Below are 19872 nucleotides of genomic sequence, written 5' to 3'. Positions count from 1 at the left end.
GAGATTGCTCACGTCCAGATTTGAACTGAAGACCTCGGCATTACTAGTGCCGCGCTCTACCAACTGAGCTACGCGAGCAGCTGTTGTTTAAGAATCCAAACTTGTCGTCTAGAACGCTTCACTTTGTCGTCAGATCAATCTAACCGCAAGGTTAACGTAGAGACTCCAAACATGACTGACTTTTCCTAAATCAAGGCGACTCCTGTGTCATATTTATTTGATTCTCCCTTCGGCAGTGTGTGTCAATAGCTACCCATACTATGCTCGTCATGCCTTGGAACAATTCGAGGTTCCCTTGAAGTTTAATTCCTTACATTGTTATCCTTTTTGAAGTCTCGAAAACCCCTAGAAAATGAGCTCTATTTAGATTTTGGATCATGTAAACAGAATGGCAACCTACCACACGACCACCGCTCGCGTAGCTCAGTTGGTAGAGCGCGGCACTAGTAATGCCGAGGTCTTCAGTTCAAATCTGGACGTGAGCAGTTCCTTTTTACTTTTTGTTCAATTTCGGTAGCGTTGATTGATACTTGTAACTTTTTGCAGCAAGATAAAAACAATCAAACAATCAGATATTATCGAAAGGGTATCCGAAAATTCCAAGCGATGGGCTGTCGTCTCATGGCGATTGATTTGATACGAGGTAGACAAAATCCGACATGATTTACATAGATAAAGAATGACCAATCAATCGTATTTGGATTGCAGTTGTCGTTTTCAAAACGTACTTCACAGAATCAATTTATGTTTATTCACCATAGGTTAAGAATAACTTGTAAAGTATTCGAGCCTATTATGTGATCTATATCGATACTCAAAAGTCTGTTCTTACTGAGGTGAGCAGAAAGAGTGGAGTGGGACCAGACTTATGAACCGCGGTTTAGCTAGGTCTCTGAACTCCTAAAAATGCATCAAAGCAGAAATCTCGAGACAAGGCAGTGACTGACTTTCGAGATTAAAGACTAATTCAAAGAAACCCCAACAGGGGGTGATGATATTGCGGGTATGAAATCGCAGTAAGAATAAACTAGCTAAAGAGATTGTAGTCATGAACAGCTATGTCAAACCCATGGCTGGGCTTCATAAACAAAATGGTAAGAGTATATCTGCGCAAAAATTACCGTGCTTCCGGAGCCGTATCAGATTCAAGTCCCAGTTCAGAATCCCCTTCCATCTCTGCAATAAAGCGCTCCCAAGTTGAGAGAACGCCCTGGTAGAAGTCGATATGAGACTCTGCGAAGGCGCCAAGGGAATCCCGAAACTCAACAGCCTTGATGCGCTCGAAATCTGCCACTTCGCGAACTACCTCCTCGTCAAACATTTCGGACGTTGTCTTCGCGGATTCGACTTCCCGCGTCAGCTCGTCGATGCGAAGCTCGAGCTTGCGGACACGTTCGCGGCGAGATTGTTCGTGATCAACACCACGCATATCCTCCATTTTAGAGCGAATAAAGGAGGCAGGAGAAGAGGTGAGCGGATTGGATGCGTAGTAAGCAGCCGGGTTAGCAGCTAAAGAGTCTCGCTCAGCCACGGCCTTGTTGCGGTAATCAACCAAGGCCTCGAAGTCGAGCTGCTTTTGTTCACGGGTCTTCAAGAGGGACTTGACCGACAGAATGTATGCTTCCATGTCCCGCAGGGAACCCAAGTAGTTCTGGTCAGTATGATCCTTCAACCCCCGTACCCCACGCGCAGTTTCCTCTACCGATGCGGCGAACACCTGTAATGGCATCTCAACGGCTGGCTCCAATGGAACTAATTTACGGAACTGGGATGCAAGTTCGGTATAATCCGTCTCGAGATCGGATTCACGCCGTGCGACCCGCGCCACGGTCTTCTCTACATGCGACAGATCCTCGTCGAGCTTATCAGCCTTCTCTTTGACCTCGATAAACCGGCGATCAGGCTTATGAACCTTAGTGAAGGCGTTGACGAATGTATCGGTGAAGTTATCAAAAATCTTGGTCGGGGCGTTCTCTGATGAGGCAGTTGTAGACCCGCGGTTTGAGTGAAGTCGCATATGTGCATTCCAGTCGGCAGATTCCAGGAAAATGGCAAGCAATGGTGCACGGCGGAGTACAGGGTGCAGTGTCAGCCGCTTCAAAAACCGATGCAAGGACCATGCTCGCCGCGTTGTAAACTCCGAGCCGAACCGGTCGCCTCGCACATACTCCATCTTATGCTTGTCCGGCAACGGCGGGACCGCGCATGCTGGGTATTCACGGTAGAGGGTTTTGTACAGGAAATAGAAATCGGTAAATCGCCTACGGACATAGAATTCGGGCTTTTGAAACGCTTTGAAGTCGGTCTAGAGGATCATAGTGTCAGTGAGAATTCCTGGGTAGTCAACAAGACAAAATGCGAAGGATGCGGAGACTGCGTAGGCGGCAACAGAATCTCCCCCCTCTCGTACAGATCAAAAAACCGAGAACTTACATGTGTTGTGACCAGGTACGAGATGTACGCATCTTTTGTGCCATCGTTCTCTTTCAAGGGCGTGTCAACCCGACACTCGAGTACACCATCACCGATACCTGCCAAGTCCACGGCGTCGGCTAGTGGACCAGCCTGCGGTTCCTCGTGAGCTGAGCTCATCCTCCGCTTGCCATTGGCATCATGATCATATTTATGCGACTCCTCAACATCTGTGCCTGAAGTTGTCGGTCGGGACACATCACTGTCGGCATCATGCTTCCAGGAAACATTGTCGAAGTCGTCGTGTTGGTCCATCGCGGGGAAGGTGTGACCGAGGTGATCACCCGGCAAGTAGAGATATTGCGTTGACCTCGATTATGAAATCAGGAATGCTTGGTCCAGATTCTGGAATATGCGAAATAGTGAAATAGTGGGGGCAGAAGCGGGAGAAGCTGAGAGAGCTGGGACTTGGATGATCGGCGATTGCCCCAAGGCGGAGAGGCCCCAAAACGGGGAACGTCGTCATCGCTCTTTTATAAGGAACCTTACACATGGACGGTATTCAACTGCATTAATTCGATGATATTTCACACATTTCATTTGATATCTATGAGATTTATTCTGTAGGTAAAGAATATTTGAACATTCCTCATCGTAAGGTAGTAAAGAGCTTTACAGAACTCCTAGGCAGCCGGTTTCCTTCGGGACGCTCAACGCTGCCTCTATAAATCCATATAGCCCAAATGTAAAAATGTAAATTTGACAAAAAAAAGCCCCGACCCAATGCAAAGGCAAGTGAAAAAGGGAAATTAAAGGAGTCAGATGATGGAACATCACAAGATGTCATCTACTGTTTTTCAGACAGAAGGTGGCTGCCTGGAGATGATTCTTCGTCATCCCTCTCTGGGATGTTGGCCAGCCGATCCCGATATGGCTTTTCCTCCTCGTCCTCACTGAAGATTTCCTCATCGCTTTCTCCAGCGAAAGCATTGTAGAGTTCACCACCACGGCGCTGGGTACGCCCACCTGGCCCAGTCATAGGGTGCATCTCATCCTCGTCTTCAATCATCTCGAATTCGTAATCATCCTGAGGGTTGGTGCGGCGGCGCTTCAGGCGCTGGAGTTGGAAGAATACCCCAAGACCGATAAAGAATACAATGATCATGCCCAATGATGCGTAGATCCAGACCTGGGTACGCTTTGAAGCACCAAACGTTGGGAGGTAGGACGAAAGGTAGTTATCTGACACAGAAGTGCTGGTTGAAGAGGCAGCACTGCCGGCAGTGGTACCGTTGTTTACTACCTCAAGCTCCTCGTCGGCAGGCTGTGTCACTGTAGGAGCCGATGGCTGGTCTGTGGGCTTCTGGTTCACCGGTCGGTCGTGATGTTCATCCGGATTGGCGACAGCAGGGTTGGTCTTAGATGGACCAGGTTCCAAGGTTGTCGTAGCCACATGAGCCTCCTCATACGGATGGTCGTCATCATGCTCGTCCGGCAATGGGTGGAGACCCTGCGTAGTTCCATCAACAGCTTCACCCCACAGGTTGAATCTCCAGTCAATAAACTGCCCAGAGTAATCGTTGACCTCAGAATCTTTGACAATCACAGTCCATTCACCAACAGCGGGTTCGCCCCTATGATGTAATTAGTCAGCCATTTAAACAAAACCTTCAGATTGTAAAGATACATACCAGTGAGCAACGGACATGAAGGTCCAGTCTAAATAACCAACGGGCTCCTTATCACGCGGGCGGGCAACGCTCAGGTGGCTAACAATTCCAGCCGGGCTGCGCAACTCCACGCTGAGATCACCACGGCGAGAGTGGTTGATATTCATGGTGACCGTAACATGCTCCAGTCGACCAAAGTTAGCGCCCTTAAGCTGGTCGGCGGTCACCGTGAATTTGCTAAGCAAGCCTTGTGACCCTTGAGGAATATCGTGATGCACTCGCAACCATGGTGAGGTATACCAAGCCTGTGGCTTCACCAGTTCCCATGTTTGAGCCTTGTGGACCAACGAGTATGTGTCCACCTTACCAAATCCCCAGTCATGGCTGAACTTCCGGCCAGATGGAAGAGTTTGCCAGCTCCCATCTGTCTCGCTCACCGGAACTGCAGTCTCCACCATCAAATACTGGATATCGCGCCATGTCAGCTCAGGCCGAGCACTCAGTGCGAGTGCCACGGTACCTGCGGCGAGAGGACCAGCCGCAGATGTACCACCGTGGTTTGAGTAGCAAGAATTAGCGCCCACATCAGTGGTGTGGATCGCATCGCCAGATCCACTGCTGTATGCAACCACCAGCTGGGCAGAACATGACTCCGAGTAAGATGGATGGCTTCCTTGCCGATCAATGGCACCAACTGTTATACTGTAAATACTGTTGGTGTACCCATCAAAGTTGCAGTTGTCACCGTACTGCGCACCGTTACCGGCGGCAAATACAAAGATGGATCCCTTTCCATCGCGTCCTTTCTGCACACCATTGACCATAGCTCGCTTGATCAAAACACCAGGCGCATCCATGGTAGCACCATCATCGATGGGTCCCCATGAACAAGAGTAGATATCATTCTTCTGAAACTCATAGTTGATGGCCGCGGCTTCGTCCACGTCGTCAATGGGTGCGGAGAGAATTCGAATACCCGCCACTTTGCTGTCGTATGCAACACCCACACCACAATAATCGTTCTTTGCAGCACCGATTTCTCCCGAGCAACGAGTACCATGTTTATCGTCTATAAGTAGAGGACGAGGTTCTGGACCACCTTCATTGAAGTCGTAGGAACCCTCGGCGAAGTAGTTAGGCTTTAGGTCATTGCTATCGAAGTCAAGGCCGTCATCCACGATTGCTGTAACGATGCCGTGGCCTGTCACACCTTCCAGCCAAATTCCCGTTACGTTAAGATCATGACCGGGTTGTAACGGGTTGAACAAATGCCACTGTTCTTTGAAAATGGGATCGCTAATTCCCAAGGTCGAGGCAATATCGCTCTGTATATCAATCGCACTTTTTTCAGGAACGTCATTGAGTCGAGGAGCGATGGCTTCAAAGGGAGGTGGTGCGCGTTTCTGCAGTCGTTGCTTAGGTGCCGCAATCTTCTCTGACCATAAGATGGAATCCAGTGGATCTGCACTTCGAGCTACATTTTCACCCGACCGCCGGCGAATTGTCCTCTTTGTCTTTATGTCGTCCAACCTTGCAGCAAACCCCGAACTTTGGTCGCGCGGTAAAGAGAAGGTATGGTGATTCGTCAGCTGTCCGATTTGGCCCTCATGTCGGGCACCCAGCATGCGGGCGACATGATCGGGTGAGGTGGTGGTATCAAGATGGAGGGCAAAAAATTCGCGAGAGTCCTGGGAGCGAGGGTGAATGGTAGCAGATGCCGCGCCTGCGAGGCCGACGGCCAAGGCGATACCGCTGACGAAACGCATATTAAATGCGGATTAGGTAGATGCTCGATCTTACGATCAAGCTGAGGTAGGATAGGAGGCAGCTGCCATGAACGGGGGTACCAGACCCTTCGTCAGAAAAAAAATAAAATAAAAGGAGAGGGCTGAATGTCTCTCTCGCGTAAGTAGGAGGAAGATGAAGGTGGCAAGTCGCGGCGTCGAATAGGAGGATCGTCAGGGAACCAAGAACAACACGGGACCCGAAGTCCACTTTGGCCTCCTGGGGGCCTTTTGAGCTAATTGTGGAACTATAGATTTATTCTTCAGTTTCTTTTATTTTTTTTTATCTCTTGATTATTCAATTCTGACGAGGACAGCGGATACTAATAATACTTGCAAGAGGTTACAATCAAAGACCACGGTTGCGATTTGCGGAGGCTTTGACCTTAAAGCTGCTTACGTAGTGGTTCTTCATCCATTATGGAGTGAACGCCCCACGGATACTGCCTGGACAGGTCGAGTAAATTCGATGTCGGACTGTGCTTGTGACTAGAATTTTAGAGGGTAACAGCTCCCAAAGTAAATCGAGTAGATCCAAGATAGGTAAATATCTGTGCAGCCCGGGACATGCAAGGTGTTGCTAGATCATGGATTCCTTACATGAAACAAATTACAGTGGTCAAAGACAACATACATTTCTATCCAGGATTTAAATTTCAAATTTCAAATTTGAATGGTTAATTAGATATCAAAGTATAGTTTGATAACAGGGGGAAAGGATGATGGTACAAATGACTCAAATCCACGTATAGTGAGGAACAATGGTAGGTTGAAATGTCGATGATTCCATCTACTATGCAGAGTTCGAGGCAACAGATCTTACACAAAGTTCTGTAGGGTTATATATTAAAATAACTGAGCCTCAAAATATGAGCCGCTCGCGTAGCTCAGTTGGTAGAGCGCGGCACTAGTAATGCCGAGGTCTTCAGTTCAAATCTGGACGTGAGCAGTTTCTTTTTGTCGTTTTGTTGCTATTGCAATGGATCGATCCACCTTCGCATTTGTTATCCATACCACTTGATATGTAGTCTCTCTTTTTTTCAAATCCTCCATGCATTACTAATGACTGGATTCAAAAGCATTTCAAGCCTGGGTGGCAAATGGCTTGGCAACAAGGCTCACCGTTTGTATAGTCATTTATCCCTGAGCATCAAGTGCCCACATTTGTATTGGACAATGCATGGTAGACATCTCGCACCGCTGTCACTTATGCAGCCAGACTCCAGTGTTTCGCCCAGGCGCTAGGTATTAAGCAATCGCATTCAAGGCCGAGGCACTGAAATCATCGCATAGTATACAGTGGTCTTCTGGTTCAACCCGGAGTCATCTGTTCCCCCTCAGTCAATTGACCCAGCAGCGTCCTTGAAGTCACTAACGTGGAATGTCCGTATACAAGTGCAGACCATAGCGGCCTCTTCCCCAGTTGGATTCGAAAATGTATGAGGACTGTTTGTTGGACAACAACATAATGCCCGGGTTTAGCATCAATCTCTGGCTTCTCGGGAATGTGGAATCAAATTAAAGCCCTGGGTGGTGAAGATGTTTCATCGTACGTCTCATGCTAACGTGGCGTGGTTCCCTGTATTTGGAGCAAGAGTTTGGAAGTCTCATATAGCCGAGACACTTGTCTGCTCGATGATGAGAAGAGGTGCTTTTCTTTCAATGTAGAAGCCTAGGATCATACCTGTGTTTGTATGGGAGCTTCATAGATCCAATAGCAATTCTACCGCCTGTCTCAGTTATTGGTTTATCGAGAGAGCTACTCCGTAGTGGCTTCCCGGAGGCCGAACTCGTCAGTCTTTGCTAAGATATCAACGATTAGATGAAAATTTGGTTTACTAGATATTTAGGGTAATTGTATTGATTAGAAAAGGGCTTGGATTGTACCGATTCATAAATCACAATTGCCCCTGCTCTGCGATAAAATATTGGAACTGTGCGCCCATAGGTAAGCCAAATCGACGGACCGTCAGATCAACCGGCCGGAAGTCCGTTGAGTGAGATGCGCAATCGATCTGATTCTAACACGTAATATAGAAAGAGATTAAACGAATTTATTTGTAGGGCCCGCTGTATACCGGAACCATCCTCTGGAATTACTCCATCCTGCATAGTATCACAGTCATTTTACTTCACTCTCAAAATGGTTATAAGCTCCTATGTTTCTTAAACCAATGATCGGAGAACAGAAAGGCGCCTAAGCAGAACAAATATCAACTCTTAGTAGGTACCTATTCAGTACAGAGTACAGATGCGTCTATTTCTGACATTAAGCCACCATGTGCGCTATACTATATCCGGAGACGGGGACACAAAAAAACGCCACGTGGAACGCCGTGGTGCTAACTATAGAACCTGTCTCCAACATTTAACACGCGATACTCAGGATTATCATCCTCAAGTCATGGCCCGCGCGATTCACGCCGATCGTTGGAATAAAGTAAATCGAAACCTCCGAACCAAAGTCATTAACCATCAAAAATTGACTTAATCTTGAGGGGCTTTCTTCTCGAACTTAACCAAAGCCCGCATGATTAAACATCTGTACCCCGCTAAAACCTCTCTCTCCACCCGCCCGTGATATGGCCCAAGTCTTCCATCTGGAATGATATTCCTCTCTTTGTCCATAATTTTGCACGACCGCCCTTCAAATCCCATAATCATGTCTTCTTCGATCTCGAAGCAATTAACCACGATTTTTTCCCATTCTCCTCTCAAAGCTTTTAATCCGACTACATTTGACATGGCTCGTTCGATGGTGGAGACTTTGATCCTCGTGTGGAGTATGAAGAGGAAGATGGCCGGTGTTGTGTGTCACGGAAGAATCTTTGAACTCTATAGGCATAAGCTAGGAAATAGCCATATGGAACGAAATGACGAACTTTTTGGTGGTCGAGTCCCCACCAAATTTGCCTTTGTGCTGTTTCCACGCCCTCTGCTTGTAGGCTGCGGGATTTGTTCGTGTCCGCAAATGTTGATGTCCGAGCGAAGCTTTCGTATATCGGTGCCAGGGGACAGACAGTCGGAGATTATCAACGACTGCTCCAGATGTTCGCTTGTTGGAATCGTTGCAAAATCTGTTCCTAGATGGGATCAGTAGGCGAGGGAGACGTTTGCTAATCAATGGTCGCTACTCGCTGCATTGGCACTGTCACCCTGTCATGCATGCGACCCCGCTCCCCCACCCACCGAGGTATGTAGTTCAAATAGATTGTATATTCTGTCAAGTGATTCGGCATGATCCATACCTTGTTAAACATGATTGGAAGGCAAACAGAACGATTTGTTTGATTTAGTACAATAAAGAAACTTGATATAGTACATTGTATGCATACAAATTCAAACCCACCAAGCCACTGGCCAATAGCCAACTTAATAGCCCTCAGCATTCTTCATCAAAAAGGACTTTACGAATGGCAATCGGTCAATAACCTCTAGTCCTAGACTACGGGCCCAGGTAATAGGACCTTGTCCAGAAACGGAGTACATCTTGTGCAACAAATCACAGGCACCACCAATCTTGGCATTGGATAGATAACGTTCGGAGGAGTATCGCTCCAGCGTCAAAAGATCACCAATGTCCATGCCATGACTCACAGCATACTCGATGGTCCGCGACAAAGCGGCAACGTCTGCCAACCCGAGGTTCAGACCTTGGCCAGCAAGCGGGTGAATGACGTGAGCTGCGTCGCCGACAAGGGCGACACGGGGAGAGATGTACTGAGCCGCGTGACGGAAGCGGAGTGGGAATGAAGCAACAGTTCCTTCTTGCACTCCAATGGCTTTGGGTGGGATGTGAGATGGTTGCGGGGTATGCTGGAGCCGCCAGTTGAGCTCGTCTTCGTGTGATGCCTGTTCAGATGATGATTGGGAAATACCCATCATATATGAGAGATCTGTCATAGACAGACTGAACGCCGCGTTGACCATGGCGAGAAAAGCCGGGGCGGAGAGAGATTTAAGGTATGCGGCGTGCTCAGGTCTTGTAGACCAGACCAGCGTTGCATGGTTATTAGGAAGCGGGAGTAAGGCGATGGGTCCGCCAAGTGAGGGCAGAAAGCGCTGGTAAGCTGTCCGTGTGTTGCTGAATGTGGATGGGTCAAGGTCTGCGAGTGCGAGTGTGGCCACGATACCGTGACGGTTGTAATCCCAGCCCTGCGTCGAGATATCGGCGAACGAGCGCACGGGACTGTTGATACCATCTGCGCCGACGAGAAGTCGAGCCGCAATCCGCGTCGGTGCGACTGTCTCGGCGCCAGGCCCTGTCGGTTTCACAGAAAGGATGGGCCAAGCTGACAGGTCAGGCCCTTCAGCCTGAAGATCCGATCCATTCTCAATGGATGCAACCGTATGATTGGAAAACAGCGTCAAGTTCTCCTCTCCTGAAGCCTCAATGCGGCCTAGCAGTCCGCGCACAAGATTGGCGTTCTCGGTCATGGTAGCGACGGTCTGTAAATCCTCAAACGCGGGTGTCTCCGAAGACCGATCAAAGGATATTCGCGACCCCGTCTCACCGTCCCACACCTGCATTTTCTGATAGTTCTGTACTCTAGTGGTATCCAGGTGCTCCCAGGCACCAATCTTCTGCAAAAAATCAACCGATGATGGGGTCAGGCTGCTGACTCGGTTGGAGAATTGACTGGAATCGAGGTTCCATCCACGAGCCTTGCCGAGGTCCTGGCTTTCGACGAGGGCGATCCTAAGCTTTGACGTGACTGGTGAAGCTCCTGCTTAATGTCAATAAAAGATTCTTCTCCAAATCACACAGGTTGTATTGTTATATGTGACGTACGGAGTGCAGCCAGTAACCCCAAACCGGCCGGTCCACCTCCAACGCAGACTACGTCGTAGATGTCGGCGGATTGGGCGGATTGTGTGCGGAAAAGCCGTCGACCAGCACCAATGCCATGCTGGCAGGATGTGCAAATGTATGGGCGCAAGGCCGCCCTTGAGATCGAGCGCATTGTGTGAGATCGACACTGACGGAGATTCAACACCATAAAGGCGCTGGTGGACTGATGGTTGATCTATTTTCACCGCCCTGCTACCCAATTTAGGATTATGGAGTCACACTACAAATATTACATCATAAATCGCTCGCGTAGCTCAGTTGGTAGAGCGCGGCACTAGTAATGCCGAGGTCTTCAGTTCAAATCTGGACGTGAGCAATTTCTTTTTGGCGTTTCTTTTTGTTTTTGCATCTCGATCCTTTGATCACTGTTTCCTTCAGGACTACTTGTAGCAACTTCAAAAGTCGCAATCATGGCTTGCATGCTTATAAATGTCCACCTGGCATTTAGGAAGACGGGGTTCGTGTAAAGGTTTGTTTGTATCTAGTCTGTTGCCGTCCGTTGAGGTACCCTTTTTCATGTGGCATTTACTGTTGACACCGCCATTTCCAGGAGACTAACTAATACCTAACTTTCTTTTTTTTCGATGAAAGTAGAATTTTACAAATAAATATATCAGAGTTTGGAATGCCAAGCAAAAAGTAGCAAAAAGAAACTGCTCACGTCCAGATTTGAACTGAAGACCTCGGCATTACTAGTGCCGCGCTCTACCAACTGAGCTACGCGAGCGGCTATTGATATGAGGCTGTGATCTTTAGCAATATAATCCCAGGACACATAATATGACGGATACCTTGCACGATGGGACCTGACCCACGATCGGGGCTAAAAGTTGGGGTCATAGCGGCGAGAACCATGACACTCTAGTACTCCTTCTAATTCCTTCTCTCGGACTTCGATTCACAGTGCTTTTTTCTTTTTTTTTTTTCTTCAGTTCCTGAGGTGATAATTACTCTGTGCGCTTGAAGTCTCCAGGAACCCTACAATACAGAAACATCACGTCTCAGGCGTGGTAGCCTGGCTTAGTACCTAAAATGATTTCGATCTGTGCACTGGACTTGGAGGTCTACATTCAACTCTTGCCAACTTTGAACACAAACGGACTATTCGTCAATCTACATTCCATGCCCAGGGAGTAACTCGCCCATTTTAGTGAAACCCAATTCCGTGGTAGAGCCTCGAGCTAATGCAGTCTGACGGATCACGGGAGTCATATCCGGCAGATCGCGACGTGTCAGAAAGATCATCAACAATAAATGCCATGACAACGCATTCTTTCAATGAGATGTACGGAGCAGGACCCTGTGGTAAATGTCGATCTCAGAGCACTCGAGCCATCAGTAAAGTTTGTAATTGACAAAAGTTCCTCAAGTGTTGCAAATTGTTTTTTTGCACCATATTTGGCATGGCCCCGATTCTACGCAGCACAGTATGCCCGTGTAGGCGAATGAGCATGGGCGTTGATATGTGACCCCAATCAAGCTCATATGCGAATTGACAGGTTAAAATGTATACTTTGAGCCTCTTACTAACTTTCTTGAGGTCTATGCGTTTGCTGTGCCGCAGACTCAGGGCTCCAGTGACTTGGGATTGCAGACACCAGCACTTTTTCGGCTAAGCCTGAGCTCCAATTCCCAGAAGTATCCCGGAGTTTTTAATGATCAATTTGACCTGAATAAGACTCGAGCTATACTAGTGAGCTTGTATATCCCCTGAAGGTCTTCACATGTATCTCGCTTTCCATGAGACTGGAGAGAAGCTTCGATGGAAGGTCAGCGCTGAAAGTTGGGACATTTTGGGACATTTCAAAAGACCCTAGTCGGTGCAGTACGCTAAAGTCGCTTTGCCCAAGCCACCAGACTATGCAATAAAGTATTGGTCCGTCATATTATCCAAGAAAAAGCATTTATCGGCTAAGTGGCCCATGTCTCTGTTACTCGTATTTCTTCAAACTCCCCGAGTCCTATTGCTGCCGCAATTGTTGACCTAGCTACGGTTCTACCAAAGTTCCCCCCCATCTTGGTCTTATATAGCCCCCCGGTACTTTTGATTCCACAGTCCATCGAATCGATAACATACTTGCTTATTCAAGAGGAGACTTATTTGTCTAGACCACGCGTGTTTCCCCGCAGATCACAATTGGTGGCTTGCATCCAAAGCTAAGCGGATTGCCTCACACACTTGACGCTCTTGTCGGACGGAATCAAGGCTATGTCTAATGCTTTAGCGCGCATCACGGTCATAGAGTTGGCGAGATTGAGCACGGTAACACCTAGTAACACTACCGACAGGGATCTTCACGGACACGTGGGCTTCGCGGCATTGTGATGGATAAGCAACGGATTTGTGTATAGGTCAATTTTCCCCTCCTTCCCCCCACGCGATCGCACCTGAGACATAAAATGCTCAACGGGCCCAGGCCGAGACCAGCATCTCCACCATTCCAAATATCTCCATCGCCGGAGCATAAGCGAATAATGAGTTCTTTCTTCTTGCAGCACAGAGCCGGACTTCGCCAAGCATGCATCAAGCTTCATGATTATACATTGACCACTACCGACCCCAGAATCTACCTAATTTTCGTAGAATCCGGCAAACCGTGAGCATAGTATTATACTGTTAGTATGCTTCGTAACTAACTTGCTTAGCACCATCGAACGATGTCTAACAATTTCTGATGCGACTATATTGCTCTCCCTTCAAGGTCTAGCCAGCCTCAGTACCGGCTCTATTTTGATTCTCTCTAGCACAACTGAGTATAGTGATTCCTCCTAAAGCGACAATTCCCTTTACTAATTTAGCTAATAGTAACGAACCCACAAAAATGTAAGACGCGCAGCAGCTTGACTTGTATCCTTTCTCACGCGTACAGAATTGTTGTAAAAGGTCCCACCCCGAGACCAGGGGAGCGTCTTTCGGAATCTTGGACCTCGGTCCTTACTTTTGCTCGAGGGCCGCTCACAAGGATGCTTGCGCATAGCTTGGGAAATATGGTTTTCTCTTCGGATCCTTCTGCACGAATGCAATTTTGGAATTTGATCCGAGGTCGCATTGCAGGCGATAGGAGGAATCTGGAATGGCTAAGTTTTTATTGTCGGAGAAGGTTTTTTGGTGGTGGCGTCCAGCCCAGTTCGTTGGTCACAGATGAGGACTTGATTGAGCATCTCTTAACGGATACGGTGTTTTGTCCGTAAGGAGAATGATGAACATGAATTGAAGCACTCCCACGACATGCACGAAGGTGAAAAGGTTCGGGCGGACGAGTGAAACTAAGTATGATGAGTCGAAGCATCTCTCAGTACGACCAGGTATACTCGGGAGATGAAACAGTTATAATGACCTCGGAATGCAATTGGGTATTGGTGGGCTGTTTTCCAATTGGTATCACTGACACAAAACATGGTTCTTCAACTGTCCAAATATTAATCCAGAAATATGCAAAGGGAAGAGGAAGATGTAGTCTCTAATTTTTTTGGAGAAGAAAGGACAATGCTAGCCGTGACCAGGAAAGAAGGGGAAATCAAACGCCTATATTTTCATCTTTTGGGTTCTTAAACCTGCGCAGACTGCAGTTGCTGAGCCAGACTGTCAACAGCGCCAGCTTGCTTTTTAGCCAGGCGCGATTTCAGTTCAGCCACCAACGAGGCCAGCTCGACTTCAACACCCTCCTTCTCGGGGTGGTCGGCAGGGAGACCCATCTCCTTGATGCGAACCTTACCAGCAGCCAGCTCCTCCTCACCGAGAATGACGGCGAAAGGAACGGATCCCTGCTCTGCAGCCTTGAATTGCTGAGGAAGCTTGGGCTTCAGCTTGTAGGAGAACTCAGCCTAGGGCAAATATTAGCATATTCTTTTAGATATAAAAAAGCCACAAGTTGCATACCTTGACGTTAGCGTTCCACAGTGTCTGGCAGACCTCCATACGCTCCTTGAGCATACCAGTGAAACCCTTACCACCGAAGGCCATGACGTAGGCATCGACCTCGCTGCTACGAAGACCCTCGGTACTTTGCTCACGCTCAAGGCGAGCTTTGGTAATGGAGAAGATACGGTCCACTCCGAAGGAGACACCCACACACGGAATCTGAGCCTTGGGCTGGAACATACCCACCAGATTGTCGTAGCGACCACCGGCAGCAACACTGCCCACACCAAGAGTGGGATCGTTGGATCGGTCATCATCATCTGAGTTCTTTGACTTCTTGCTAGCCTTCTTCGCCTTTTCTGCCTCCGGGGCGTCGGACTGGATAGCGGGGGCAGAGCCCTCGGTGACAACCTCGTAAATGACACCGGTGTAGTAATCCAATCCACGAGCCAGAGACATATCGAAGGAGATCTTGTCCAATGATCCAAATGCCTCCAGGTAGTCCATCATCAAGCTCATATCCTCAAGACCAGCCTTGGCGGAAGCGTTGGCTGTAAGAGTCTCATCCTGCAGCAGCTTGTTCAGCAGCTCGCGTCCACCCTTGTGCATGACATAGGTCTCAATGCGGTCCGCAATGGCACCATCCAGACCCTTGTCATTGACCATCTCCTTGCGCACATCTGCCCAAGGCATCTTATCCAGCTTATCAACCGCACTCGAGATCGGCCGGATCTTGTCCTCTGGCACACCACACACGGCAAAGACACCATCCAGAATCTTGCGGTGGTTGATCTTGATAGTGTATCGGCCAGTCCAGCCAAGCTCCTCAAACACCTCGCTGACAATGCGCAACACCTCGGCATCGGGCACCATGGGGTCGAACGCACCAGCGATATCAAAGTCGCACTGGTAGAACTCACGCATACGGCCCTTGCTGACAGCAGGCTGATCCCGGCGGTACACCTTGGCAATGTGGTAGCGCTTGATATTGCGCACGTCCGGGTTCATCGCGAGCCAGCGCGCGAAGGGGACTGTCAAGTCGTAACGTAGGGAGCAAATCTCGCCACCTTGATCCTGCAGATCGTAGATGAGCTTGGAGTCCTCGCCATACTTTCCAGCCAGGATCTCACGCAGCTCAAAAACCGGGGTATCGAGGGCGGTTCCGCCGTGGCGCTTGAAGACGTCGGCGATGGTGGTGAAGATGCGGTCTCGGAGGAGGGCGTCTGAACCGGACCAGTCCTTAGTTCCCTTGGGGGTTTTGAGGGTAAATGAGACCTTGTCTTTAGGCATTTTGTCGATCGGATCGGAGCGAGTGATTGAGGAAAGGAAACGAGTGCGGCGGGGGAAGTTTCGATGGTGGGGGGTGGTGGGGGCACGGAGACAAATTTGATTCGAGACTAAACGCCGGCCTTGGGTAGGCAAATGAGTCAGACAACAGAGATATCCTGCGCCAATGGTGTTTGCAAATGATTGTCGTGCGGGACGCAGACGCAAAGAACTCGAGAGGGACGTCATAAAAGCGACGCTCACATTTGGCGAAAACTGCCCGTGGCTCAAATTGGTTCGACCGGGCCATCTTGCTACTTCGGGGGATTTTTCCGGGGTTAATCCGAGCCCACTTTATCAAGTATGAACGAGATGAGGATTAATTGAGTTGAAGTCATAAGGTTAGAGATCAGTGACTGAGAGGAATTAAGATCAGTTGTAATACTCGATATCTATAGTGTGACTGGGACTGAGCTGGTGACAACCCGATTTCTTACATTCTCCTAGGTCGTGCCACCAAGGAGGTATTGGTGAACTATATGTACAATATGTACACACCAGCATTAACCACGAACGTCTCCCATTTCAGCCAAAACGGCACCCTTAAAACCAACCAACTTTTACCCGACTGCATGAGCTGGCCTCGCTGGGAATACAAGGGTTCACAAGAGAACCTCCCATAAGGAGAACGCCCTATGGAGATAAGAAATTATCAATATGGGTCCAATTTTCAATGAGATAGTATTGTGACTTACCTTCAATGCCTTCTTTTGTAATCAAATAGCGAAAATTTACTTCTCAATTATTGCCAGGGTCCGATTCACCGAGAGATCAAACCAGGAAAGGATTTCTTCCTTGCTGAACCATATATACCTCTCCTACATATATGCGTCGAGAAAGTTCGACTTTAAGACCTCGGGACCACACCACCAGACATCCTCAGCTCTGTAAAGGTCCAACGAAGCTGGAGGCGGGTAACTGGGGTTTCCAAACCAGGGAACGACCTCATCTCTTGAGAAATTGCCGCCTTTTATATAAAGCCGACGAAGGTGATTTTTAACCCAATATCATGTTCTTGATTTTTTTCACAGAGAATATCATTGAAGCGGCCGCTAATTGAAGTAGCTCCACAGGCCCTCACAGAGACATGGTATATCTGGCCAGTCTCAAAGGATTCTTCGATAGGACTACACAAGTAACCATTTCCCTAAGACGACCGCCGTAATCTGCAACAAGTAAATTGTCGCCGACTTGACGAATGAATAATTATTAAAGGCAGCTTGGTGAAGGACTGCTCCTGCCGTGGTAACAAAAGCAAAATCGTTCTCGGACTTCATGCTAAATCCAGCTTCTTTAGCCACTGTGCACAGCTTTGATTGAGCCTCCTCATCCCAGAAGGCAGGTATGGTCATCAAATACTTTTGGGCCACTGGTCCAGGGTCTTAGCCCACAGCTTGTCATTGCTTGTAACGGAGCAAGCAGTTGAAGTGAATATTGCACCGATATCATCTCCGACGATAATTTGCCTTATATCTTATTCCGCAATCGGGGACTGATCATCATCTTTTTGGCTGAACATATTGTTGTAATAATGATGCAAAGAAGATCTTGAAACGATATTGCAATTGTTGGGCTCAGAAGTATTTCTTAAATTTAGTGAATATTGGAAGCAGAAACAGGCCTGAGAAATAAAAAGACCTATGAGTCAGTAGGCGTTGGTATGCTTTCCTAGTTGGTACTGTGATACGACATTACAATTCGATAGGAGATGGGAGTGGAGCTACATGACAGTAAAAGCCGTTAGAATTGAGGCTCTCCGGGAAGGACAGAGCGAAAGAGATGCCCCCTTGTCTCCATGTTGCGTTAAGATGTCCTTTATCGCGTGATCAGATATTGTACTAGATCAACTCCTCGTTACTTTGACGAAAAATACCGTGAAACCAAGTGGGCGAGCTAAGTTGGCTCTGAGAGAAAAAAGAGCCTCATTCAGACGTGTAGGTCTCCATGTTTGACGTGCTTAGCAACCACGCAAGATGAAATATGCAGTTATTTGTGTGTTTGGGGCTTGGCGAAATTATGATCCAGACAGCCAAGAACTGAAATAGACTGAGGAGGCGGTGCCTCAAGGAATTAAATTTGCCATAATAAATTCCTTCACGACTTCTTAGAAAAGCGAAGCACATGCTCAGCTACGTCGGCGTTGACATGGGTGATATCATAGCGTCGGCCACCTGATTGGCTAAGCGGCACATGTCGCCCAATACGGTTAGACCAACTCCGGATGAACCTTGGGGGCTTTGGGGGCTGCATAATCTTGGATCTCTCGATGCGTTTGATTGGGACGTCGATCTTGCCCACAGTCAATAGAATCAATTTCCACATTTGCGACAAGGCTGAATCGTTGGGCACTTGGACAGCCAAGAGTTGTCAGCCTCCGTAAGCGTGCTCTTGGCAGATGAGACGGCACCATGATTCTGCAGATTTTGAAGCGCTCTGTGAGACCATTTTCAGTTAGAGTCTTGGCTCAAGGGTAAAGTTAAATCTTGTGGCAATGACGATAACAATGAATCCTCAGCTATATAATCTCACCCAACCCTCGACTTTAGCTTCCTTGATCCACAACAACTTGTCAATAAATTGAGAGCTTCATACTTCGCTGGCTCATTTTAAGCAACCCTCTATTTACGATGAATACATCATCCGAAAGCGTTCCTACTCATATGACTTTTGGCCAGTCTCGCGCATTAGCGCTTGATTTCCAATGGAGCAAATTCCACACCCTCGTCACTGAGTTTGACACAACAAACCCCAACCCAAAGCCACTCTACGATGTGTCATGCGGGATGCTAGCGCCCCATCTGAAGATCAAATCGATACAAGAGAATCGGCAGATTGGAACTGGCACTGTCCATGCTATCAGCATCAGCCCCGATTATTCACTCCACGGATCCAAGGGCACCCTTCGAGCTAAGAGTCGCCTGCGGACAATCTACACCCACATGTCCCACACCTTTTCAGACACAGACAAGCCGGCTAAGATGATATGGACAAGCAAAAGTGGGTTCACAAAGTGGGACTTTATTTGCTGCGACGAGAACCAGATACCCGTGGCGAAATTCACTGCCAATGTGTGGGCGCTCAAGAAAGTTGCCAAGATCGAGCTCATGGGGCCGAAGGCATTTGATACGGCGGCTATGGATGAGATAGTGACCGTTGGAATGACCTTATATTACTGCATGTACCTTCGTATCAACAATCCCTTGAACCTTGTTGGCTCTGCTTTTATGCGAACAGGAAAGGAGGCGCAAATTGAGGCACCACGGCTGCAACCCGTAGAAGGGGCAGCTCCTTGATTGAGGATACCAATCATCTCACTTTTGCGCAGATAATAAGTGGATTTTTGCTTTTTATTTTCTATTCTTTTTTTTTGGCGCGCAGGTCTGCATGAGTACGCCGTCGAGGCTTTTGTTGATTTTACTTCTTCCTCAAGATACCATATGATATTTTCTATAGACATAAATTGCATTGACTGGAATTCTCAGGACAACTCGTTATTTATTACCACGAAGACTACGAAGGACGGATACTGGGCAAAGCGCTCCAAATCGTCTGACCTGAACCCGTGACACACAAGTAGACGCTCATAATCGACAACTATAGCCTTTCTATCCTTTAATTATCTGGAGAGTTCGAAGTTAATAACAGAGATAGCTTGTAGATGGAGAGAACTAGTAAGCCTAAACAAGGTTAATTTAAATGTTGTTTTAGTGGCCAGTGGGCTGGTCCACGGGGAAAGCTTACCTGCGTACTAGTACAAGCCTTGAAAAACCCATGGGCCCGCTCAATTCCTAAATATCACTGATGGCGAGATTAAACCCTACACATGTACTAAATAAAGCTATCATTTTCATGTCAATCCATCAAGATAATGAAGAAAAAATATTTGGAAATGACCGTACCACGAGCTGTACTCTTTCATATAGTGTTAATACATTCTTGGCCTGAACGCTAATATGCTATTCAAGT

The 19872-nt window shown here is 47.9% G+C and overlaps 5 protein-coding genes across 5 annotated transcripts; 1 reads left to right on the top strand and 4 right to left on the bottom strand.

Moving 5' to 3' along the window:
- Positions 1–1117: 1117 nt before the first annotated feature.
- On the bottom strand, positions 1118–2727 carry N7484_011251 (sorting nexin-4; the record flags this gene model as incomplete). Its single annotated transcript, XM_057121638.1, has 2 exons — positions 1118–2305; positions 2434–2727. The coding sequence occupies 2 exons, from the start codon at positions 2725–2727 to the stop codon at positions 1118–1120; spliced, it is 1482 nt and encodes a 493-aa protein (XP_056967392.1).
- A 532-nt stretch (positions 2728–3259) lies between these two features.
- Positions 3260–5848, bottom strand: kexB (kexin kexB; the record flags this gene model as incomplete). Its single annotated transcript, XM_057121637.1, has 2 exons — positions 3260–4046; positions 4104–5848. The coding sequence occupies 2 exons, from the start codon at positions 5846–5848 to the stop codon at positions 3260–3262; spliced, it is 2532 nt and encodes an 843-aa protein (XP_056967391.1).
- A 3390-nt stretch (positions 5849–9238) lies between these two features.
- On the bottom strand, positions 9239–10830 carry N7484_011249 (putative ubiquinone biosynthesis monooxgenase (Coq6); the record flags this gene model as incomplete). Its single annotated transcript, XM_057121636.1, has 2 exons — positions 9239–10593; positions 10659–10830. 2 exons carry the CDS (start codon positions 10828–10830, stop codon positions 9239–9241), a joined length of 1527 nt encoding a protein of 508 aa, XP_056967390.1.
- A 3437-nt stretch (positions 10831–14267) lies between these two features.
- On the bottom strand, positions 14268–16095 carry N7484_011248 (histidine--tRNA ligase; the record flags this gene model as incomplete). The annotated part of the gene is made up of 2 exons (XM_057121635.1): positions 14268–14543; positions 14599–16095. 2 exons carry the CDS (start codon positions 16093–16095, stop codon positions 14268–14270), a joined length of 1773 nt encoding a protein of 590 aa, XP_056967389.1.
- A 2471-nt stretch (positions 16096–18566) lies between these two features.
- Positions 18567–19199, top strand: N7484_011247 (uncharacterized protein; the record flags this gene model as incomplete). Its single annotated transcript, XM_057121634.1, has 1 exon — positions 18567–19199. One exon carries the CDS (start codon positions 18567–18569, stop codon positions 19197–19199), a length of 633 nt encoding a protein of 210 aa, XP_056967388.1.
- Positions 19200–19872: the final 673 nt, after the last annotated feature.

The sequence above is a fragment of the Penicillium longicatenatum genome (assembly GCF_028827895.1).
Source record: "Penicillium longicatenatum strain IBT 33135 chromosome Unknown contig_7_segment0_segment0, whole genome shotgun sequence".
Lineage (NCBI taxonomy): Eukaryota > Fungi > Ascomycota > Eurotiomycetes > Eurotiales > Aspergillaceae > Penicillium > Penicillium longicatenatum.
Note: the sequence above shows the minus strand (reverse complement) of the source record. Positions and strands in the feature narration are given on the sequence as shown.